The sequence below is a fragment of the Sus scrofa genome, chromosome 13, assembly GCF_000003025.6.
Source record: "Sus scrofa isolate TJ Tabasco breed Duroc chromosome 13, Sscrofa11.1, whole genome shotgun sequence".
NCBI lineage: Eukaryota > Metazoa > Chordata > Mammalia > Artiodactyla > Suidae > Sus > Sus scrofa.
The window spans coordinates 181096200-181122094 of NC_010455.5; the positions used below are offsets into that span (position 1 = coordinate 181096200).

Here is a 25895-nt window from a genome sequence, read left to right on the forward strand (position 1 = left end):
ATACTTAATGTTTTTTGCTTCTTGGAACCCATCTGCTACCATTATCACATCTAAAAATCAGGTTCCAAGACCCAGAACTGCTTGCATCAGAATTAAGTGTGTGTATTTTAAAATGCAAAGTCCTGCACTTAAATATTAAATCATTTTAGTCCAGGGGTCCAGGAATCTATATTGTTATTTGTATGCACATGAAAATTTAGCCACTCCTGCTAGAGTGTGTAAATAAAAGTATAGCATCTTTTAAATCTTCTTTTTAGAATCTCCCACTGCATTTTAATGATTGTTTATATTGCTTACATAGTTAAGCCTTCCCACTCATATTCTAATTGCTTAGATTAGAATAGAATTGATTTCAATCATAAAGATTAAATCATTTAAATCATTTTAAGTCAAGCGACTTATTGCAAAACTAAGTTTAATCATTCCTTTTTTTTTCTCTCATAAGTGTAATTTTAGGATATCCTACAGCTTTAAGATATACTGTTCAAACAGTACATCTTACAGAATTACCACAGCAATTCAATATCTACTTGGTTTCAATTGTAGATATTGAATTGCTGTGGTAATTTTAAAATTTACTATTTCTGATTCTCCCTGTTCTAGGCATATAGTAATAGAATTGTATTGCACTTCCTAGTCCCCTTGTGATTTGAGTGGGGCCAGAAAAGAAGTAGAGGCTAATAAGTATTGTACCTGGGTTCAGAACCTTTAATCACCAGTGTTTCTTCCCTGTCTTGTGTCTTTCCTGTATGTACTTGGAATGGAGCCTGCCCCATTATCCCACTTACCTGAGTTACTACAATTAGCAGAGCTCCTCTATCAACCTATAATAACCCTTGGTATGAATGAGAAAGGCACCTTTGCAATTGTAAGCCACTATGTTGGAGATTGGTTATTACTGCAGCATGGTCTACTTTCTCTAGCAGAACTGTGTTTGCTTGGACCTCTTAGTTCCAGTTCAATCAGCTGGTATTGAGAATTGACCTAAGCTAATTTGTTCTTCAATTGTCAGGGACCTGTCAATATTTTAATCTGTGACAGTAAGAGATAGATAGGAACTAGATGTCTCTTAGAACTTTCCCTAGCAGATAGATTGTTTAAAAAATAAAGCAAAAAACAAACACACAAAAATGTTACAAACCAATTTCTGCAAATGCACACACTTTTTATTAACAAAGAAGTACAAAATCCATCCAACAGCCTGTTCCAATAATCTGGGCGTGGTCCCTGTTCTCTTGTCCTTTCTGGCCGGTCCTCCAGGACACAGGAAAAGTGCACAGCTGAGCCACACAACATAGTCTTGTGTCAGGAGAATGAGCCCTGTAGTAGCACTAGGTGAAGGGGCCACCGTCTAAGTTAGGGGGTGGATAACAAGCTAAATAGAATTCTGGGAATAGGGTGGCAAAGATGTTAGCCTCTTGGCCTCAGACTGAGACTCCTGTACTTTGTGCATACAGTGGGGAGATGATTGCCGCTATTTCCAGTCACACACCTTCATCACCATTGTCTTACAGATGAAATAGTGTCACACCTTTTGTAAATAACTAACCGCCCACATAGACTTTCACAGAGCAATATTTGGAAATTCCAAGCATTTGTTACAGTTACCCCTGAAGGGCAATCTATTGATTAGAAACTTCAAATTTTAACCAACTTAGAGAATGATTCTCTGACTAGAATTCTTCAGATCCTAACTAAATTTTCTAGTGTGTAACGATAAACTAAAGTACTTCATACCATACTAACTGGAATATTTAAAGTCAATTACAGGCACGGACAGAAATAATCATGGATTTTAGGTTTGTTCTCCTATTTTCTACTAGGAGTATGAAAACATAAAACCGACCAGGAGCATACAGTATTTCACTTAACAAAATAAATCTATTAGTACTTGATTTTTAATAGTTTGCTTAAGACTTTGTTCTCAATATTTTTGTATTCATCTTTGTACTAAATAGATTAAGACTTATTTGTAGTTATTTAAACCAAAAAAAAAATGATTAAACTGTTTACATATTGTGTAGTCTTTAAAACAAAAATAGACTATATTGACTTAAAATGAAAATCTCGAAACACTGGATTGTAAGTTTAGATTTTGCTGTCCTCTTTCTGCATATTCATGGTCTGGAAAGGAGACTAGCCTTCTTTAATGTTTTAGTTTCCAAATATTTTGCCAACTATGAATGAGCTGGGTCAAAGGAGGAAAACATTCTTCCTACAGCCTACATGAATATTCTGCTGTTTGGAAAACTGGACTAGTCCATCAATCATGTTGTTAATATTGTAGATTTTCACAGAGTTGAAATATAGCTTGTAAAACCTCATCAGTAAGCATATGTTTTCCAAAATTTTCACCTCATTTCAAATTATTTCAGTTACTGCTATGGATAAATAAGTTCTGGATGTCTATGACAGCAAATAATATTGGTAGGAAAATGAATTGCAAATAGAGCATATGAAATGACTTATTTTTAAAACATCTCTAAAAAATTTAGGATACTGTTTTAAACATTAAGATTTTAGACATTAGGCTTATTTTGATGATAAGTTTTAATCTTCACATTTAAATATAAAACTGTATTTATTTTTATTTTTTATTTTTTATTTTTTTGTCTTTTTAGGGTCACACCTCTGGCATATGGAGGTTCCCAGGCTAGGGGTAGAGTCAGAGCTATAGCCACCGGCCTATGCCACAGCCACCGGCCTACGCCACAGCCATAGCAACTCCAGATCTGAGCCATGTCTGTGACCTACACCACAGCTCATGGCAACATGGGATCCTTCACACACTGAGCAAAGCCCCATGGATACTAGTTGGGTTCATTAACCCCTGAGCCATGAAGAGAACTCCTAAAACCATATTTTAAAAGTAGCATTCTACTAATAACTCCTGTGATTCAAAAATATTTTTACATAAAACTGGAAATGTTAAACAAATTAATTGATGATATTTTGTAGATTCACCTGTGTGACAGTCTTTTGTCTCTAAAATATTTGTGGTATTCTGTAAACAACTATAAAAATAAGAAGAGCAAGAGCACAATTTACTTCAATGTCAATTTACATAAACTTAACTTTGGCTGGACCTATTAAACATTTTTATTAATTTTAACCCCTGTGAATTTTGATGTTGGGAAGTTGTATACTTCCACATTTAGAAAGCAGACCTATAATCAATTGGATTGGTTTTATAATCAATTGGTTATTCTATCAATATTTATTGATATTATTGATACTATTATTGTGCAGTAATTTTTAGGGAAACCAAAAGGATGTCTACTTTTATTATAGGGAAGATGGTTCTAACTGACAGCATGTAAAGAATAATCTTTAAATTTTTTAGTCTCCCACTGTATTAAGAATATTTTGATTTTAAGATTTTTTTAAATAAATATAAATTGAACACTTTGAATGTATGTTAATTCACAGACATTTTAAAAAGTTTCCTCTTTGTTGAGGTATAATTGAAATAAAATTGCAAAATATTTAAGGTACACATTGTGATGACTTGATATGTGTATATATTGTGAAAGGATTTCCTCATCTAGTTAATAAACACTTCTGTCACATTGCATATTTATCTCATATTTAAAGTTTTTGTTGTTGTTGAGTACATTTAAATTGTACTATTTTAGCAAATTTCATGGGCATTTTTAATGATGACCATATCTTGATTTATCTATTTTCCTTTCAGGTTACTGATCATTAAAATGGTTTTGTAAAGGAATGACTCAGAAATAACAGTAAGTCTTACTTATTCGAAAGACATTATCATTTTATTATTGTGCTATAACATATATACAGTATGTGGTGATTTTTTTTCCCTTCTAATTTTATATGCCAGTGCAGGGAATAGAATGTGACCGGAAAGCCTAAACCACAAAGTATATTTTTCTGTGAAGCCAAAATATTTTTAATTAAACTCCACTAGTCAATAATTTTTGGATTTGGCAAGTTTCAGTGTAGTCCTGTTTTTGAGAAAAGTCAACAAAAGTATTTCCCTTCTAATTCAATATCCTTTTTTCCCAAAACAGTTTTTCTTTTTGGTAAAATACTTACGAACTCAGTATTTTGACAGTAACAATAACATACTCTGTTTCTTTTGCTGTGCTGAAAATAATTATTTTTATGCTGGACTTAAACCTTTGTCAGCCAGAAGATCTTATTTAATCCAATGAAATAGGTCTGATAATAACCGTCTTTAAAAATCGACTTATATGACCCTTGTTAGTAATACACTTACATTACTAATATTTATATATTACCATTGCTGTTTCTAACTATAAATCTCAATGTTTCATATTTATTATAAACTATTTTGATCAGCTATATGTTCTCTTCTGAAACGGACATATATCATATGCAATGGACTGGACGAAATATTTTGCCTTTTTTCATGATTCCTTAGAATAATTTAAAATATCTCCTCTGGCAAAATTATCAACCAGTACTTTCATAAAGTGCTATTTTCATGCAACAGATTTACTTCCTCTCGTACATTAAGATATACTTTTTGTTTATAACATTTCTTACCTCAAGACAGCTGATACAAAAAACTGCTTAATAAAGACAGCCTCAGAAATAAAACACAGGAAAATACTGTTAAATTAAATACTGTTAAATTAAAAACAACTGGTGAGGAGTTACTGTTGTAGCTCAGTGGGTTAAGAACCTGACATAGTCCCCCCAGGATTCAGTTCAATCCTTGACCTCGCTCAGTGGGTTAAGGATCCAGCATTGCTACAAGCTGCAGCATAGGTCACAAATGTGGCTCAGAGCCAGTATTGTCATGGCTATGGCATAGGCCTGCAGCTGCAGCTCTGATTCAACCCGTAGCCAGGGAACTTGCATAAACCACAGGTGCAGCTGTAAAAAGAAAAAAAAAAAAAACAGTGAATTTAAATATGTATATTTAAATATGTATATATGTTTGCTCACATAGTAATGTACACACATAGAGATTATGTGGATATACAGTAATATATCATTATATATTTTATAGATATGTAACTACATGTTTTATATAAAATGATTATAATAGATTTAAATAAGTTTTATAAGTATATATGAGTAAATTATGTAGGTATATATGACTATTTAAATATATATAATTATATAGACATAGAATTGTAAAGGCAATATGTTGTGAAACTCAAAACATTGCTGTAAGAGAAAGTTACTAACCTTTCCTCCTTTCAATTTCTTCCCTTCTCTGAGGTAGCCAGCGTCAAAGTTCATACACGCACCTCTGCCTCACTCATGTGAGCTTCTCCAAGCTCCATATATATGCCACAGTTGAGGCCCTAAAAAGAAAAAAAAGTTAGTAATTTTGTTTAGAATGACATGGGTCATCAGAAAGCTACATAATATAGATTATATAAAACATTGTATGTCATATATATTCATCTTTTGTATATATTACATTGCTTCTGATAATATCGATGTTATACTGATGTTATATCTATTATGTATTTATGTATTCCACACATTATACTGATATGTACATATACTCACTATGCTGAGAGGTGCATCAACATTTTGCCCCCTTAAATTTTAAAAATGCATAGAAAATATATTTTTATTTTACAAAATTTAAATACTAACACAACAGTACGATAAAGCTAGGTTGTGCTTTTAAGAAATTTCTTGGAGTTCCCGTTGTGGCTCAGCGGAAATGAATCTGACTAGTATCCATGAGGATGTGGGTTCAATTCCTGGCTCCACTCAGTGGGTTAAGGATCTGGGGTTTCTGTGAGCTGTGGTGTAGGTCATAGACATGGCTTGGATCTGGCATTGCTGTGGCTGTGGTGTAGGCCAGCAGCTACAGCTCTGATTTGACCCCTATCCTGGGAACCTCCATATGCTGCCAGGGTGGCCCTAAAAAGCACAAATGAGTTTTTAAGTCTCTGTCTAAGGATGTTCTGTGTGTGCATGTGTTTGTTCAGACCAGAGCCTGGATTTGGCATTAAGAGTGTGGATCAGGAAATTTTAGCCGAGCCAAGTGTTCAGAGACTATTGATGAGTAGTTCAATTCAATCCATCAGTGTTGATTGAGCACTTACTATGTACTCTGTAATCTTCTAAGTGGTAGAGTTACAGTAGTGAACACAAGTTTTGACAATCATGGCTCTTACATTCTAGAGACAGTGATGGGACAGAAGGTGGTGCAGACATTAAAGTAACAACCAAATAAAAAATACTATATTGTTTTTGACGCTGTCAATACTGTGAAGAAGAAAAAAAGTTGGGTAGGAGGTTGGGGGAGGATATCTTGTATTTTAGATTGGGAAGGGCTTTTCTGACTTGATAGCCTCTGAGAAGGGACTTGAAAAAGTAGAGTGTACTTAGCATGAGTTACCTGGGAAAGAGCATTCCGAGCAGAAGGAAGAGCTAGAATCAAGTTCCCAAGGTTCCGGAACCACTTTTGAGAGCACTGGCTCCAAGGACAAAGGACGTATTTGAACAGGACCAAAGTGGCCAGTGTGGTGGGGCAAAGCCATGTGAGCTCTTGTTGGTTATGTTAAGAATATTGGATTTCTTTCTTCCTTCCTTCCTTCTTTCCTTCCTTCCTTTCTTCCTTCCTTCCTTCCTTCCTTCCTTCCTTCCTTCCTTTCCTACCATATGGAGGTTCCCAGGCTTGGGGTCTAATCAGGGCTGTAGCTGCCTGTCTATACCACCGCCACAGCAACGCCAGATCTGAGCCACATCCGCCACCTTCACCACAGATCATGGCAACACTGGATTCTTAACCCAATGAGCAAGGCCAGGGATCAAATCCTCCTGGATACTACTTGGGTTTGTTACCACTGAGCCACCATGGGAACTCTGAATTTTTTTTTTCTCAGTCAAATGGGAAGCCATTTGGATCAGAGATGTGAATTGATTTCCATTTTTAAGAGAGTGCTTTGCTTGTAAAGAATAGCCTGAGAGAAAAGTGGAAAACTAGTTAAACACTTACAGTACTTCTCAAGAGTGGACTAACATCCACTTGGTGCTTTTAAACAGAATGACTTGAATAACAAAATAGAATAATACATATAAAATCTTCAAAACAATATTGGCCTATAGTAAGTCCTATATAAATACCATTATCTTCATCCTCTTTGTCATTATCATTTCATTGCTGGCATTAGCAAAAGGCTTATAATAGATGCCCTTAGGAAAAATGATAGTCCCCTCAAATGTCTTTTACAAACATGACTCTTTATTCCTGCTAAAATCAATCATAAAGGATTTGGGGATGTAGTATACCACATAGAATTGTTTAAGAAGAATATGTATAACATCTAAGACTTTATTCATTCTGAAGTTACTTTGTAACTTATAATTAAAGCCTCATTTTTACATATAAACCCATTTGCATTAAATTCTATTTATATTTTAAAAATTAAGTCCTTATCAAGCTTTCCCCCCTCATTTATATGAAAATTTGGTCTGAAAAATCTAAATATACCCTTCATTCTAAGTTGACATTTTTGAGCACCAGTTAATCTTTAGCTGTGACTGACTTTCCTGTATTGATGTTTTGTATATTTGTTTTCACTATTCAGCCTAAACTGATATAGATGATACATACACATAGACAACTTGCATAACATTAGCTGTATTCTTTACAATCCATGGCTTAGCATGGGAGAGAAGCTATTCTCAAAAATAGTATTTTTGTTTCTTCCTCAAATTATTACTTCTTTATTTTCCTGAGAATGGCTTTTTAACAAAGGGTATATAAATCTGTTTTGTGGGGTTTTTTTAATGATTTTTATTTTTTACATTTTAGTTGGTTTACAGTGTTCTGTTAATTTTCTACTGTACAGCAGAGTGACCCAGTCACACATTCATGTATACATTCTTTTTCTCATATTATTCTCCATCATGTTTCATCACAAGTGACTGTTTTGTGTGGTTTTAAAATTTTTTGTGTGTAATTTATTTGTTTTGTTTTTTTGGGCTAGCTTTGTTTTGATTGGGATTTTTTTAGCCTGGCAGAATGATGAATAGTGCTTATTTTAACTTGAGTTTCAAACACTGATTGATATTTTAAGACATACACCTTTGATATGGTAGCAAAATAAACAAACAAAAACAGAGCATTAAGCCAAATGGGGAAATACTAGTACAGATCAAATGTTCCAGTCTGTTCTAGGTCTGACAACTCAGTTTATATACTTAAGAAACTTAAATATATTTACCTATCTGGTGTGTAAATGAGGTGGATAATTTTAATATAATTCACATTTTGTATATTAAACTAGAAGAAAAAGCATGGAACATATCAAATCATAAAAGGTATTAGTGATGCTCAGAAATACAAAAAAAAAAAATGACTCCATGAGTATTTGCCTTTTAGTAAACATTTCCAATTTAAGGATATATAAATTTGCATACCTAAGGCCCAATCTGAAATAGTCTAATCATGAAATTCAATCTGGTCTCAACTCACTTACATATGATTAACTAATAAAAGTTGACGTTGAGCTCCTTTTGTATTTTAAATATAAGACATATGTTGCAAAAGTTAGTTTGACATATGTCAAACACCTTCAAAATGTATATGTCAATATTTACATGATATTCTTTCATAAATCTTTATGGAATTATCTTGAAATTAAATTACTGCTCTTTAGAAAGTTAATATGACAATACCCAAACATAATTGAGATCTCAGATATAGAAACAAAAGTTCTGGTCTATTTGCCTTTGGCCTGGCACCAGCATGCCTTCTGAAAGATGTCACCATGGAAAATTGTTTGTGTGATCTTTCATAATGCTACCAAGTGAGCATATATTGCTCAGCTGATGTCTGGAAGCTGTTAGATTGTTCATGCAGGGACAGGGTTCTGTTTTCTTGCTTGTAGTATAAGTCACCATTGTTTAATCTCTAGATCTGGCCCTAGAAGAGAGTTTGGTCATCAGTACTCAATCTAGGGACAAAGGGGGTGGGAGGGATACAGAGAGGAAAAAGGCAAAGCCTCAAGTGAGCCCCAGCTGGGAGAAAAGAATTAGCCTCTGTGCCCAGAAGTATCAGATCATGAGCACCCATCTTGTATCATATATTTATCCAGAGTTGAAAAAGAAGTTTTTTCATACTGCATAGTACCTAAATACAAACCAATTACAATAGTCTAGATAACTGAAGGAACAAAATTTAAAAAGAAAAAGAGGAGTTCCCTTCATGGCTCAGGGCTAACAAACCCGACTAGTATCCATGAGGACATGGGTTTGATCCCTGGCCTCACCTAGTGGATTAAGGATCCTACGTTGCTGTGAGCCTACAGTGTAGGTCACAGACAGGGTTCAGATCCTGCATTGCTGTGGATGTGGTGTAGGCAGGCAGCTGTAGCTCTGATTCGACCCCTAGCCTGGGAACTTCCATAAGCCGTGGGTGCAGCCCTAAAAAGAAAAAAAAGAAAAAAATCCTACCTTTGTCAGACTTTTCTAGAGACCCCAGTTTGGTCTTCACACTGGCCCCTTCCTCAGGAATTTTCCAAGGATATATTTGACTGGTCTTGTTTTTCACTATGTGTGGTTGTTTAAAACAGAACACACTCCCAGCAGATGAAGCCTCATCTGGTGGGAAACAAGGAAGCAATCTACTGTACAGCACAGGGCACTATATCCCATCTCTGGGGATAGAGAATGATGGAAGATAGTATGAGAAAAAATGTGTATATATGTATGGCTGGGCCACTATGATGTACAACAGAAATTGGCACAACGCTGTAAATCAAATATAATAATAAAAAAAATGTAGAGCAGGACTCTATGCAAATTGTTTCACTGGGCAGGCCCTTCTGAGAATTGTCTGCTCCCAATCATTAAACACATCAGTATAAAAATTGACAGTAAGCATTAGAAAATTTTATAAAGACTTGACGGAATTATTTTGTGTCTGTTGACTCTAATAATAACATATGCATGTTTTAATATGTTTTAATCTAATTTTTCTAGGGATTCATTTGTATTGTCCATGACTGGGAAAAACAATCATCTTAGTCTTTATCACCGTTATCTTTGAGAGGCACTGGGCTAGCACTTGCAGTTTAACGTAAATTATTATATTACAAATCTGAACAATAGTAAAATCTGTGAGGTTGCATAATTGTATCCTCAAAGGACTTTATATTTCGATTAATAACTTTCTTCCTTTATTTAACACAATTGTTAAATATTTATATGAAAACATTCTGAATGCAAGAAGTCATATTTAAATACTAAATAGAATGTCAATAGAATTGCATTTATAAAAACCTCTTATCACTTTACAAGAGACCAATTTTCTCCTTGCTGTTATTGCTTAACTTCTGCAGTATGGTATTTGCATGTGCTGCTCTTCAAATATTTATTAGGAAAAAACTTAATAAAATATGAAGCTAGCAACCCAAAATGTGATTTCTCATGAAAATCTTGAATTCCTGCATTTAGAAGTTATACACACATAGTCTTTGATAGAGAAAAAATAGAAAAATCTCCCTAAAAATTGGAAGAATGAAATGATTTATTGACAGTTGTGCTAACAGAGTATCTTATTTTATCATCCCCCTGTCTATTTTCAAACACTTACCAGTAGAAAATATTCATAATAGCTGATTGTTATAGCTAGAGGTAAGATATATGCAAACAAGACTGCTTTTAATCTTGGAAAGTAAGCATAAGGAAATTTAAACATAGATTTCAATAGCAAAAAGTATTCTCTAATTTGTCACTAAGTCATTGCTCTGTATATTAAACCCAGCAATTCACAAAACCCTCACACAAAGAGTCATTGTTTGCTGTGCATGTGGCAAGCTGGCAGTTGCTTTATACAATGTATTATTAAATTGCCGTTACTGCCATCTAGTGGGAGGAAATAATCCATGTCACTGTGTCATGGATTGCATAAACCCTAAATTTCTAGAAGGAAAGAGAAAGCCACAATTTGTGATTTGTGTGTCTCCTAAGAAGAGCAAACTGGGAAACGCAACCTTATGGATATTGAAACATAATAGAAACCTATTCACTGAATAAGTTAAAGAGGTTTGTGGGAAGAAAAAATGGTGGGAAAAGATGCATGCATCTGTGAAATTCATTTTGAAACCAAAATTAAACATAAAATGTTATTTCTCACTGAATACAGTGAGGTAATCTGAACCAGGGCATTTTTATTATTTGTACACGTATTTTCTTTTACCTCTCGGAATGTAAATTAATTGTTTTGCATAAGCCCCATTAGGTCTTCAGAATTAAGAAAGTTTAAATTAGTTCTTCTCAAATTTGAAGATACCTACCAAAGCATCTGGGAATCCTGTTACAGCACAGATTCAGACTCAGTCAGCCTACAGTAGGGCCTGAGATCCTGCATTTCCAACAGCCGTCAGCTGATGCTCATGTTGCTCTTTCTGATCAGGCTGTACTTTGAGTAGTGATAGCCTTTGAGTAGGTTATCAAAGGGAAAGGGTCCAGAAACCGAAGCAAAACCTGGGTAGAGTATACTTCACTGTGCTTTATCTGTTACAATGTAGTAGAGTAGCTCATTCAACAACCTGAAGAGTCAAATTGCCAAATTCATTTCTTGACTTTGTGGCTTACCTACTGTGTAGGTAACCTTGGCAAGTGCTTAGCATCTCTAAGTTCCATTTCATCATCTGTAAAATAAAAAGCAGTTGCACACGCATCTCATGGTTCTCATAAGGAATAAATGAGCTAAGAAATAATCTCGTAATGAGCCAAATGCAATTGCCCTTTTTATAGATTAATAATAAGCATCTGACAATTTTATATAGTTAAAACTAAATATTGCTTATCTATTTTATGTTTGGTAATTTATATCAGTTAATCCTCTGCTTCACGCCCTTCCTTTGGTAACAATAGGTTTGTTTTCTATGTCTGTGAGTCTGTTTCTGTTTTGTGTGTAGATAGATAAGCAACTAGGATGTACTGTATAGCACAGGGAATTATATTCAAGATCTTTTAACAACCTATAATAAAATATAATCTGCAAAAATATAAATACTGAATTACTATATACCTGAAACTTATGCAATATTGTAAATCAACTATACTTCAGTTAAAAAAATAAATGCATAAATTATGTAGCATAATGTTTAGCACTTAGTGGCCAATAAATGCTAATATCACCAACAAGTGTCACAGTATATTTATAGACACTTGCACGTATTCACACCCTAAAAGTTTTATTCACTGGAAAGAGAACTTTGAAATTCCTGTAAAAGAAGCCTGATATAAATCTGTGAAAGGTTTTAGCTTGAGGTTTCATCCAAAAATAAAATAAATTGAAATCGATGAATTATTCTGTAAATAAATCCAGTTTGGTCCAGGAAACAGAAAGAATTGCTCTGGATAAATAAATTTTGGGATTATTTACTTTTGCCTTTTTGTAGTACCTGGAACCAAGACTAGAATGGGAGTAATGCACTTATTTTTTTTTAGAGCAGTTTTAGGGTCACAGAAAAACTGGCAGGAACATACAGAAAGTTACCATAGGCCCCCTGCCCCCACATATTCATGGTTAATTACCCCCCATTTTCAATGCCTCCATTAGAGTGGCACATTCATTGTTGTGCCTACATTGTCACATCATTATAAAACACAGTCCATAGTTTATATTAGTGTTTACTGTTGGTGCTGTGCCTTCTATGGGTTGCACAAATGTATAATGACAGGCATCCACCATTGCAATATCACACAGAGTTTTTTTTCACTGCCCTAAAAATCCTCTTTGCCTCACCTCTTCGTTCCTCCCTCTCCCTTACCTCCCAGCAACCATTGACCCCTTTACTCTCTCCATAGGTTTGCCTTTTCCAGAATGTCATGTATGTAGTTGGAGTCATACTGCATGTAGTAGCCCTTTCACATGGGCCTCTTACACACAAACTTAAGTTTCTTCCATATTTTTTATGGCTTGATAGCTTATTTCTTTTTAACATTGAGTAATATTTCATTGACTAGATGTAGCACGGTTTATTTGGGTAATCTTTTTTGTTCAACATCAAATCATGTGATGCAGCACATATGCATAAAGGATGAGGACATCAAAGGGTAAAGATTTAATATTTAATTTAAATGTAATAATATTATAAGCCTAATGTGGGGAAGATAGGCCATGAAAATATCTGTTATTTTCTTTCTTTCTTTCTTTTTTTTTTTTTTTTTTTTTTGCTTTTTAGGGCCACACCTGTGGCACATGGAGGTTCCAGTCTAGGGGTCGAATTGGAGCAGCAGTTGCTGGTCTACACCACAGCCACAGAAATGTGGGATCTGAGCCACATCTGCCACCTACACCACAGCTTACAGCAATGCCAGATCCCCAACCCACTGAGCAAGGCCACGGATGGAACCCACATCCTCATGGATACTAGTTGGGTTTATTACTGCTGAGCCACAATGGGAACTTCTATTGTTTTCTAAATTATTAAGCAAATCATATTTTATGTATTGGAATTTTTGGTCACATCTTTTTTATGCTATATAAATATTTTTACATGATTTAATAAGCTGTATTAATTTCTTAGTTGTTTTCTGAATTATAACAATATGTAATGAATAATTAATATTTATAATGTTTTGCTCCAAAAATAAGATTTTAGATTTATGACTGATAAAGGGATGATAACTTTCATCCATTTGGATGAAAAACAGTTCTGCTTTCTTTTGAGCGAAGTTTGTACTTTTTCCTATGTGAGTAGATGTTTCCTATTTTTGATCCTCAGGTTTTAAGTTTTTCCTAAAATGTACATATTTTTACTTTTATAATGTTTTGTTGGTGAACTACAGAGAACACGTAAAGAATTATAAAAATGCTAAATTTTAAATTATGAATTTGAGGCAGAGTAAGATGTTATTAACTGAAATTGAGGTTAAAACAGATATTTATTTATATATGCTATCAGGTGAGAAATAACATACTTTAATTTTCTTTCTGAAAATTTCTCTGTTCTCTGAAATTTGAGAATTTGAAATCTTTTCAGCTTTTTAATTTATATAAAAGATGAGTTATAAACCAGTTTTATTATGAAAGTAACTTTATTACCATAGAGTTTAAAGACTAATATTCTAAGTGGCAAAGATGATGACAAGACAAATGTAAACTGGTGAAATCTCTTCAGTGTGGTCAGCCTAATATAGTTAAGAAATAAAATTATTAGGCTATATTTATTGGATGCTGAAATTCAAGTGGATGTTATATAAAGAGATCAAGGAATTATTGAATTCTGTTTCCCAAAGATGCAATACCTATGTTCTGTTGTAGAAGGAAAAAAAAAAAAAAAGCCAACATTGTGGGTATAGAAACAAAAGAATTGAAAGCAAGAACTTGAACAGGTATTTGTTTACCTATGTTCACAGCACCATTATTCATAATAGCCAAAAGTTGGAAGCAACCCAAATGTTCGGTGATGAATGTGTGGGAAAACAAAATGTGGTATATACATAGGCTGGGATAGTCTAAGAGAGGAATGGAATTCTGATACATCCTATAGGATGGATGATCCTTGAAGACATTATGCTAAGTGAAATAAACCAGACACAGAAAGACAGATATCATGTGATTCCAACTGCATGAGGTATGTAGGATAGACAAATACATAAACAAAGACAGAAAGTAGAACAGTGGTTACCAGTGACTGGAGGAATGAGGAAATGGGGAGTTGCTCTTTAATGGTTACAGAGTTTCAGTTTAGGATTTAAAAAGTTCTGGAGATACACTGTGTGAGCTGTTGTACAACAATGTGAATGTACTTAATGCCACTGAATTGTATACTTAAAATGACAAATTCTATGATATTATGTATATTTTAGCACTATTTAAAAAAATCCTAGAAAAGAGTATCACACTCCCAGGCATTTTACTGGGTAAAAGTATTTTTTAGGGACCTTGCAATTAATCAAAAATAAAAATAATTAGCCTATCCTCATACCCTTGCACTCCTAAATTGGAGTGGGAATTTATACTTGCTACATCTTAATTTTTTTAAAGTGATTTGGTGAATTACTGTTAGCTTTATCTACAAAGGTCAAAGCTCTTTAGTCTGATATGATAAGGAATTAGAGTGTATAATCACACACAAAAAGAAATGTGGAAAGTAGGATAAACAAGCATCTATATGGAACCCCTTAGGCAATGTTAATTAGCCCCCAGTGTCTTAGTTTCCGCTTTATGAAACTGGTCATTGTGGGAATTACAGGACAATTGAAGGTACCTATCATCATCTTAGACACAGAGCAAGTTCTTGATGATGGGTGGTTATTATTGGTTTTTCTCTGTTTTGATTGTTGTTGGTGCTTGAGCTTTCAAGATGTGTAGATATAAATTTGATATAAATAATGAAACATTCAACTAAACCCTTACTATAAATATGTGGAGTATGGAGTCATACAAATGAGCTTCAGGACCTAAATCCAAATCTGTAAAAAATAGATTAGCCACATGTGTACATGCTAGAGAGCCACACTTTTTTTTTTTTTTTTTTTTTTTTTGGCTTTTTAGGGACGTACTCTCAGCATAATGAGGATCCCAGGCTAGGGGTTGACTTGGAGCATAGGTGCTGGCCTACACAACAGCCACAGCAATGCAGGATCCAAGCCGCATCCGACCTGCACCACCGCTCACGGCAATGCCAGATCCTTACCCACTGAGCGAGGCCACGGATCAAACTGCAACCTCATGGTTCCTAGTCGGATTCATTTCTGCTGCACCAAGATGGGAACTCCTGAGATCTGCACTTTCTCTTTCTTCTCCCCCGCTCACTCCCCAGTAGCCTCAGAGGAAGAGGATGAATAATAAGGTCACCAAATAGTCTTTACAAGTATTTTCAGCTTACTAAAAACATTCGTATGTGACTGTATTTCACCTTCACATTAACCTCTCCAAAATTCCTCTGAAAATCTTCTAAAATTCCTAAAGCAGGGATTGTGAATGTCAGGGTCACAAGGTCATGGGACAAAGTCCAAGTCTAGCCCCTTCCTCCATGTCTTGCTGAGCACCATAGAGTAGACCTGGATCAAGGATCAAGTATCTTGTGTTTCATTCATATTGGATTCTTACTACATGAGTTTATTCAAGAAAAAAACGGTGACCCAAAATTCATTAATCAGCAACTTACAGTTTCTTCAGACTGAAAGCCTTGGACATAGGTACTCAGATCAATTAATAATCATTCTTGACAGTCTTAAGGGGCAGATATTCTAAATAGCCATAGGAATTTCGATAGAAGAATTCTCTATCTCTAAATCTTAGAATATTTGAGTCTTAGAATATCAGTAAGGGGGTCGGGGCAGTGGACGATGATAGGCATGAGGTTGCAGGGGTTGCCTGTCGTGCGTGAGCTGGGGAGGGCAGACGCGGTGGAGAGGCGTGGTGGCGAGGGGGTACAGCTCAATTCGATAGCTAATCCATATGCGGAGCCCAAGAAATAGCAAAAAAAAAAAAAAAAAAAAAAAAAAAAAAAAAAGAATATCAGTAATGAAGCTGATAGCAAGAGTTGAATTGCAAACCTCTTACAATGCCAGCATGGAGAGATATAACCATGTTTACCCAATTTTTTTTTTTTCCCCCACTGTACAGCAAGGGGGTCAGGTTATCCTTACATGTATACATTACAATTACAGTTTTCCCCCCACCCTTTCTTCTGTTGCAACATGAGTATCTAGACATAGTTCTCAATGCTATTCAGCAGGATCTCCTTGTAAATCTATTCTAAGTTGTGTCTGATAAGCCCAAGCTCCCGATCCCTCCTACTCCCTCCCCCTCCCATCAGGAAGACACAAGTCTGTTTTCCAAGTCCATGATTTTCTTTTCTGTGGAGATGTTCATTTGTGCTGGATATTAGATTCCAGTTATAAGTGATATCATATGGTATTTGTCTTTGTCTTTCTGGCTCATTTCACTCAGTATGAGATTCTCTAGTTCCATCCATGTTGCTGCAAATGGCATTATGTCATTCTTTTTTATGGCTGAGTAGTATTCCATTGTGTATATATACCACATCTTCCGAATCCAATCACCTGTCGATGGACATTTGGTTGTTTCCATGTCCTGGCTATTGACATTTTAAAAGAGGTATTAAAAAAAAAAAAGTTTACCCAATTTTTAATACCTCTTTTAAAATGTTTTCTGTGCCTATATATTTTCCTCACACAAATTTGTTTATGTAGTACATCCATTGCCTGCCTTCCTACTTCAGTTGCCTAAATTTTAGTAGAGTTTCTTTTGTATCTCTTCACCAGCAATTTGCTTGATGGAGGTTCAGGCAGATCTTTACGGTCATGGCTCCTTCGAAAATTATCCATGTTTGGTCAGTGCTCTGGGCTAAAACTGATCATCAGCATTACTTCACTCTAGAAAATAGACTGTTTTGGTTTTATGTGGGAACATTGTACATCTGGATTGCTGTGTTAATATAACATGCCAGTGAATGATGGTTTAAAGACCATTTTTATTGTATAAAAGTTTATGATATTTTGTTTTCATACTTCATAATAGGGTTAGTTTTTTGTTTTTGTGTGTATGTGTGTGTGTTTTAGTATTAATGTATAGAGGACACGCCATTTGTTTTGTTAATTGCTACATGCCACTTTAAAGTTTATTATTCCCCCAAAGGAAAGGGCAACTCCATTCTTTTACAACACCTATGTAAAACCCAGATGACTTAACTTGCTTTTAGAGTACTATATTTTCTAAATAGATGGTGTGAGAAACTGCATGCGTATAGGAAACTTGCTTTAAGTGACAACTCTAGGGACCAGCAAAAATTGACTGCCTAAGAAAGATATATAGTTAACTAAAAATTGAACAAAAACTATCCCTGAAATTTGGAATACATTTAAAGCAGCTGTATAAATCATCAACAATTTGTGTAGCTGATGCCAGAAAGAAAAAAAAAAAATTAGTTTGAAAAACGGATGTTAGGAAGGATCTTAAGGAATAAAACATGCAAGTAAAATTTAGTTCTTCGGATTACTGATACACTAAATTGCTAATTACATGGTATTGGGATAATAGCAAGGATAAATTAACATGTTATCACTTAGTGGGTTTTTAAATAATATACTCATTGTATGAATGGTAAATGTTTACTGTAAAAATGGAAAATGTGAATAAATAAGAAATAAGATAAATTATTACAATTATATAAGCATAGGAAAATATATGAAAGGTTATATACCATAATGTGCATGAATAAAAACATGCACATTATGGTATAAATTTTTATGTGTATCAACTGGATTCTTTTGTAATTAACATTCATAACATATAGTGGAGATAACTTTTCATGCAATGTTTTTTGATAATTTTGAGTATTATTTTTATTTATTTTTTCATTAGTATTTTAATTTTTTATTATAATTGACTTACAATGTTCTGTAATTTTTGCTGCACAGCATCAAGTATTATTTTTTAATAAGCAATGTTCTTAACATTTAAGACGTTAGCTCTTCCCTATTGATTTTCTCAAAGTATCTATTTGGCAATAATAGTTAACAACATTCTGATCTAGTGTTTCCTGTTAACTCCACACAAGCACCAAGGGTGCAGTCCGGGTGACTGTGGGTGTAACCTTTGAGCTTGGCGTCTGTGTTCAAGCCCTGAGGCCTCAAGCACATTCTAGAACCAGTACGGACAGATGAGACTGGGCATGCTGGGGAGCTGAGATCACGCTTGAGGTACTGAATGAAGACAGGTACAGCAATAGGCCAGATTCAGAAGCAAGAAACTGGGGCTAAGAAATACTTTGATAAAGGGAAGTTTAGCTCAGGAAAAGGTATCAAAAATTGGAGAATCAAGGAGTTCCTATTGTGGCTCAGTGGAAACAAACCCAACTAGTATCTATGAGGATACTGATTCAATCCCTGGCCTCACTTAGAGGGTTCAGGATCCGGCATTGGTTGAAGGATCCTGTTCCTGAGCTGTGGTGTAGGTCACAGATGCAGCTCAGATACCACACTGCACCAGTTCTGATATGACCCCTAGCCTGGGAACCTCCATATGCCACACCTTGCAACCCTACAAACAAAAGCAAAAATGCAAAAATTGGAGAAGCATTAATTGTCAGAATAAGCAGCACTTTGGTAAGCTAGAGGATAATTAAAGACTAGGATCTAAGAAACTGTGAATTTTTGATGAGGGTCATAATAATACATTTTAAAATGGCATACATTGACTTATTGGAATTCTATTAATATTTACAAATCATAGGGTAGCTTTAGACACTGTCCTTAGCTTCACACAGTTTATAATCTACATGATGTAATAAGACACGATTTTAAAGTGATACAATAAAAGGTGGTATATAAGCCATGTGGTGTCGAATAAGTGCTATAAGAAGTCATGTAGAGAAAAGGGTACCTATGACTTTGGTCTAGAAATTTATGATGATAGTAGCAGCTGATATTGACAAGTATTTCATAGACTTTATCTAATTTTGTCCTCACAACAACACTCTGAGATAAGCTGTTATTATCAGGAAAACAGTGTGTACGGTGGTTACAGTCTTGGAGCCAGAATGTCTAGGATTCAATCCCAGCCACTTACTATTGTGGCTTTTGGCAATGTATTTAACTCTCTGTGTTTTAATTTTCTCATCTATAGAAAAGAAATAATGATAATATCAATCTCATAGAGTGGTTGTAAAGACTAATCGTGTTAATAGGCATAAAGTACTTAGAACTAATAATGAAGTTAGTTATTATTTTTGGTTCCACTTTTTGAGATTAAAAAAAACAAAGTTTGGACAGTTTAGATAATATACCCAAGTTATGCAGACAGTAAGTAGTGGAGCCAGGGGCGAAGCCCAGCTCTGCTCGCTTCTGAATCTGAGTCCTTAATTTAACCACTTTGATGCTTCAAATTTTAGGCACGAAAAGAATGAGTCAAAGATAAGGATTTTGATAGTGGCTGACTGAAATCATTAGTGAAACAGAGCAGAGACTAAGAAAGGTTTTTTTGTTGCTATTGTTGTTTTTTTTGGAAGGAGGAAATGTTCAACTTGAAATGTCTTGAATTGGAACTGGTGCTGAGGTATTTGGGGTGAAATGTGTAACTGTTAGCTAGAAATCCTGGACCAGACTCTGAACTGAGCAGGAGTGGAAGTTGAGCTTAGGGAGAAATAATTTACAGAGCTAACCGTGAATGTTGTGAGAATAGATCAGATTGGCAGGAAGATAATATTTTAAAAGCAAAAAACAATAAAAGAAGGCTAACGTCAGAAGTCATTGACCTTTTAACCTTGGGGAAGAGAAGCTACCAAAAGATTCAAAGGTAAAGTTGACAGTGTCCAATTGGAGATAATGATGGTCCATTTTCATGGAAGGACAGATCCAGGAATTCCAATTAGAGTGGAATCTCCCAACTCTATGGGTGGAAAGGAAAGGCATTTCTAGTGCATGGATTCTGAAATTCCTTGTGAAATATAGGCCTCAAAGCTTTTGAAAAGTCTGATGATATCAGTTTTGTTTTGAGGGGTGGGATGAGGTGGGTAGAATTTTTAGAGCACTCAAATATACCAAGTTCCTCCTTATTTTGGTCCTTCTAGGGCTATACGTAATGTATTTTTCCATGGTTATCTTGAGCCATGTCATGGTCATCTGAAACTGGTGTGAGCATAGCTTTTAGATGAGCTGTTATGGACTTAACCTTTTTCAGACCATATTTTCTTGGGAACACTAGAGATCTGGAAGCAAAGGAACATGAACAGAGAGCTTTGTAACCCACACTTTAATACTAGCCTAATGTGACTATTCAAATTTAATTTGATGAAAATTAAATAAAATGTAAAATTCAGTTTTTCAGTTGTACTCTACACATTTCAGGTATTTAATAGCTAAATGGGGCTTTTTGACTATCTCATTGAGTCGTGAAGCATTGTAGAATATTCCTATCATCCCAGAGAGTTCTCTTAGACAGTGTTGCTTTAGACAGTGTGTCTCAAGATTTCTGCATTTTTTTTTAAACAATCTGCCAGTCATAAGACTACTTTTTACATTTTGAAGATTTTCAACCAAAATAAAGAGTAATAACAAAAATAAATAAAAATTTTTCACATTTTTTACTAATGATTCTTGTCATCTATGATCAACATTCATCTCAAAGATTTCATACATAAAATTTTAACTATCAAGAATCATAGCCACAAGAGGATCACCTAACAATATCTCGAACAGTTTTTCAGTGTGATGATATCAAAATTATATTTAAAAGCTAATTTGTGCCTCAGAAAAAAAATGACTAGGAGTTCCAATTGTGGCTCAGGTATAACTAACTCAACTAGTATCCATGAGGATGCAGGTTCAACTCCTGGCCCTGCTCAGTGGGTTGAGAATCCGGAGTTTCTGTGAGCTGTGGTTAAGTCACAGACATGGCTTGGATCTTGTGTTGCTGTGGCTGTGGTGTAGGCCAGCAGCTGCAGCTCCAATCTGACTTCCAGCCCGGGAACTTCCATGTGGCCATAAAAATAAGTAAGTAAGTAAGTAAGTAAGTAAATAAATAAATAAATAAATAAATAAATAAAATGACTAAAGGTGTATAAGATTTTTTTCTTTATGAATTATTAACTGAAAGATTTTAAATTTGGATTATATAATTATTGTTTTTGATTCTGTTTGAAAATGAAATCTCAGTGTATAACTCCTATAATATAAATATACTTTTTCCTATTTAATAAATTTTGATCTGCCTTGAAGGACGAATAAATTCAGATTGTCAGCATGATATTTAAAAAGTAATTTTGACTATACTATGAGAAGTATCTCATGGTAACTGCTATGGTCCTTGCAATTGATATTACATTGAAATTATGTCATCTGCAGATAGTTTGTGCTTAGTTTTATGGATAGGCAAAACACTACCAAAATTTTATACTTTGACATGTTACTTGAAGGCCTCCACAATTTTTGCTAGCATATAGGTCAAACAGTGTTTTTACTTGCATTTTTAGGAATCTGAAAAATATTTAGTAATAAAGGGTTTTTACTTGGATGTGGATATCATTTTTAACTTGCATTATTCAGAGAAAAGTGAAGGGCTTCTATGTGAAGGGCTATATGATTTTGGCTTTTCTCAGTTAAGTAATTTCAAATATTGTTTGCATATTTTTTTTTATTATTTCCTATTTCAGTTTATCAAAGACTTTAAGGCCATTTATTTTTCCCAGAAAAGTTTGATTTTTAGTCTCATGTGAAAAGGGCTAAGAAGTTGAATTTTCTTTTAGTCTTTGTATTGATATTAAAAATAAGGCAGATTCTGCTTGGGGAGCAGTTTATAATAGATGAAACCAAATTGTACCTTCTAAAAATTAATAATGATGGTAAAACAATAATTTACTTGTTTTTGGTCTTTCTTTAAGAAGTTTGTTATAGGAGTTCCAATTGTGGCTCAGTGGGTTAAGAACCTGACCTAGTATACACGAGGTTGCGGGTTGCATCCCTGGCCTCATTCAGTGGGTTAAGGATCTGGCATTGCCGCAATTATGTGGCTTGGATCCGCTGTTGCTATGGCTGTGGTGTAGGTGGGCAGCTGCAGCTCAGATTGAACCCCTAGCCCAGGAATTTCCATATGCTGCAGGTGTGGCCATAAAAATGAAAAAAATTTTGTTACAGAAAATTAAAACATATATTTTAATAAAATTCAACTTTCAACTAAAGTGTAGGAATAAAGCTACTAAAGTTTATTTTGTAGGCCTTACCCAAGGAATGGCAGAAAACCCAACAGGATAGTTAAATAGTAGCAGCATGGATTTTCTCTAATAAAAGGAGACTAAGCTACAGTTTTGGAGGGAAATACCTAGTTCTAGATCATAAAAGGAAGCTTTGAACCTGTTGGAATTTCTTTTTATTTTAAGAAATTATTAGTTTGTAGTTCATTCTTTAACAGTTGTGCTTATTTTTCAGTTATTTATCTATGACTAATGTTTATAAGGATGCTTTATGATTGACACACATTTCCTATAGGCATAATTGGAGGTCACTTCACATATGTCCAGTGGGTTCAAGTTGGTGTCAGGAGCTTGAGCCGTAAGACAGATTTTAGTTCTGCAAGATTATAAATATATTATCTACTCAGGTATTTTGGAATTTTCTACTTTAAGTCACATTTTAAGTGAATTTTTCTATTATATGATCTTGGCCTCTTGGATCATTCAAGTTCAATTAACATCTTGGTGACATCTGCTTAAGTCAGTTTGCTTAGTTATACATTTTCAAAAGAAAGTGGAATAGCTATGCTGCACAATTGAGCATTTTTCCTCTATTCTACTTCTTCCTTCATTTATCACAAGATTAATTCACCAATCTGCCCTCACCCAGGTTCCTCGCATATTATTTTACCTTCACCAGTGTTCTGTCAAGAGGGCTTTTAATACCAGCCAAATTCAGTTGCAGGTGCCTGATGGTGAAAACTTATTTAGAATCATATGATGTATATTTAAAGAAACTGTTCTATTTTCCTTATAAGAGAAGATGCTTCTAAACTTTTAAACATTTTTCTGAAGGTTGCTCTAATGATCTATTTTGAAATTTACTGTGGTAAGTAATGTCATTAAATATTGGATGATTATGACAGTAGTGTTGACATGACCTTTAGTTTTAGATCACTTGGGGGTAAAAATATAATTTCCATTGAGCTAGGGAAATTTTGAGTTTGTAGATAGCTTGCTTTGGTGAAAAAAAACATCGGTCGGTCTTATTGTCAGAGTGGTTGTGACTGGACTGATCCAGTTCTAGATCCACTTATCAGCGACAGATGCTCAAGTAATTCAAATTCTCTGAGCTTCAGTTTACTAAGGTAGAAAATAGAAATGCTATATTGTCAGTCTGTAGAAAGTCTCAGATGAGGAAATGATGCTGAAACACACCCCCCCCCCCACCACACACACACACACCACTATCAGACTCTCACTGTCAATGGTAAAGTAGAATCTTATTAAATATCAGCTGCCTTCCCTTTCCATCTCTGCTTTATTCCAAATTATATTAGTCTTATAGGACCATGCTGATTTTGAATGCAAACAGATTCAGAATTTTAGCTATCATCCAATTCATCTGTTATCATTTGTTCAGTCCCTGTATAGTTTATAGAATCATAATAGCTTAGATTTGGAAAGGCTTTAAATACCATCTATTCTAATCTTTTACCTAAGAGGCAAACAGTCTTTCAAATTATTTGAATATTTCTAGAACTCTCTACTTCAGAAAGCACTCCATTATAATTTTTAGAAATTTAACATATAGCTCACACATTCTAAAGAAATATTTTAAACCTTCACATTAGATATTAGAGAAATTAACCTGGCTGCTTAATCTTTAAAGGGGTATTTCGTAGACCACAAAAACATAGAAAAGCATCCTAAGAGAAACAGCACCAGCACAAGTTACAACTGTGCTAATTTAAAAAGATACTTTCTGCACTTTAAGTTTCCCCCCACTTCTCTAATCTTGGGCCAGCAGAGTGGGGGAAAGCAACTCAAGATGTGAATTGTGCAAAGAAGTAACCACGTATGCCCTTCCCTCTTTCTCTGCCGTTATAATTTCTGAGCCGTGGAGTTCCTGTTGTGGTACAGGGGAAATGAATCTGACTGGTATCAATGAAGATGTGGGTAAAATCCCTGGCATCACTCAGTGAGCTGGGGACCCAGAGTTGCCATGAGCTGCAGTGTAGGTCGCAGTCACTGTCAGATCCTGTGTTGCTATGGCTGTTGCTTAGGCTGGCAGCTCTAGCTCCGGTTTGACCCCTAGCTTAGGAACTTCCATATGCCATGGGTGTGGCCCTAAAAAGGAAAAAAAAAAAAAAAAAAAGATAATTTTTGAGCCTGAGTGAGTCAAGCCCAGCTAGAAGAGATGAAAGTGTTAGACTGCACTATAAATTTTAAAGCAGGGAATTGTCTAAAATAGCTGTGGCTCTTCCCAAGACTTTTTTTTCTTTTTTTTTTTTCAGAAAAAAAGCATGTATATTCAGAGTAGCATGGATGAAAGACATTAGTTAAAAAAATAAAGTTGGTTGTTTATTTTGGACTTCAGTTCCTACCAAATCCAGCTTTTTCAATAAACCTGTTCAAAAATTTTATGTTATATCCCATGCACATTTTCCTTGCCATTATACTTAATGCAACATTGCAAATTTAAAAGAAATGGATACTGGTTTTGAAATATTCATGTGTATACAGACGTTTTGATTGCGGCAAAAGTGTTTAATGAAATCAAACCTTCCAGACTTGAAATTGCAATCCGAGTCACATGAATACGAATGAGCTTAAAAATAATATTGCATATGTATAAAAAGTCAAATAAGGGAAATATAAATCAGCAGCTACCCTTGTATCTGTTTAATTTTAAGCCATGATAAAAGAATTGCCCTGCTGTGGCTCATTAGCACACTACTAAAAAACAAATTGTAACTTTTTTTCTGTTTTATGTAACATTTTATTTTGCCTGATTATGTGTTGTCATAAAACAGACCTCTGTGACTTATATAAATGTGAAAAGGAGTTATTTCTGAGAAATATATTGGCAATAAGGAATTGGCTTAGGTAAACTATTTTAGAATTGCTAGGGGCTTATATGGAGATCAAATTTATAAGCATGTAAATTCGTAGCATATACATTTAATTTCATAGCTTTGTTGTTATTGTTCTATTTCTGGGACACCTAATTCATATTCTAGTGTATTCTTTGCTCACTTTCTCTAGTTTTATGATTCCTTTTCTTGACTTTCTCTAAGATTTAGATAAATTGAATATGATTAGTGGTAGTGATCTAATTAGAATATTTTTATGAACTGCATGCAACATTACATTACTAGAGTAAATTATTCAGTATGTGATGCAGGCCAAAAAAACAATTCCTTCAGTTCCAAATTTTCTCTCAATTATATTGGGCTATACAGAATTAAGTGATATTTTGATATTTGTGAA

At 34.6% G+C, this 25895-nt stretch overlaps 1 protein-coding gene across 5 annotated transcripts in view; it reads left to right on the forward strand.

Moving 5' to 3' along the window:
• The window catches only part of LOC106508546, a 593953-nt gene that overhangs the window by 318620 nt on the left and 249438 nt on the right, over positions 1-25895 (forward strand). For 3 of the 5 annotated variants that reach the window (XR_002338156.1, XR_002338161.1, XM_021071419.1), the window contains one exon: positions 3695-3743. The exons of 1 other annotated variant lie outside the window; for it this stretch is intronic. Coding sequence is in view for 1 of the 4 variants with exons in the window: in XM_021071419.1 (XP_020927078.1) it covers positions 3695-3702 (8 nt within the window). In the remaining 3 variants the exon portion in view is untranslated. Of the gene's footprint in view, positions 1-3694; positions 5765-25895 lie in introns of those variants that run through there. One more of the 5 variants, XR_002338158.1, reaches the window with a different exon arrangement.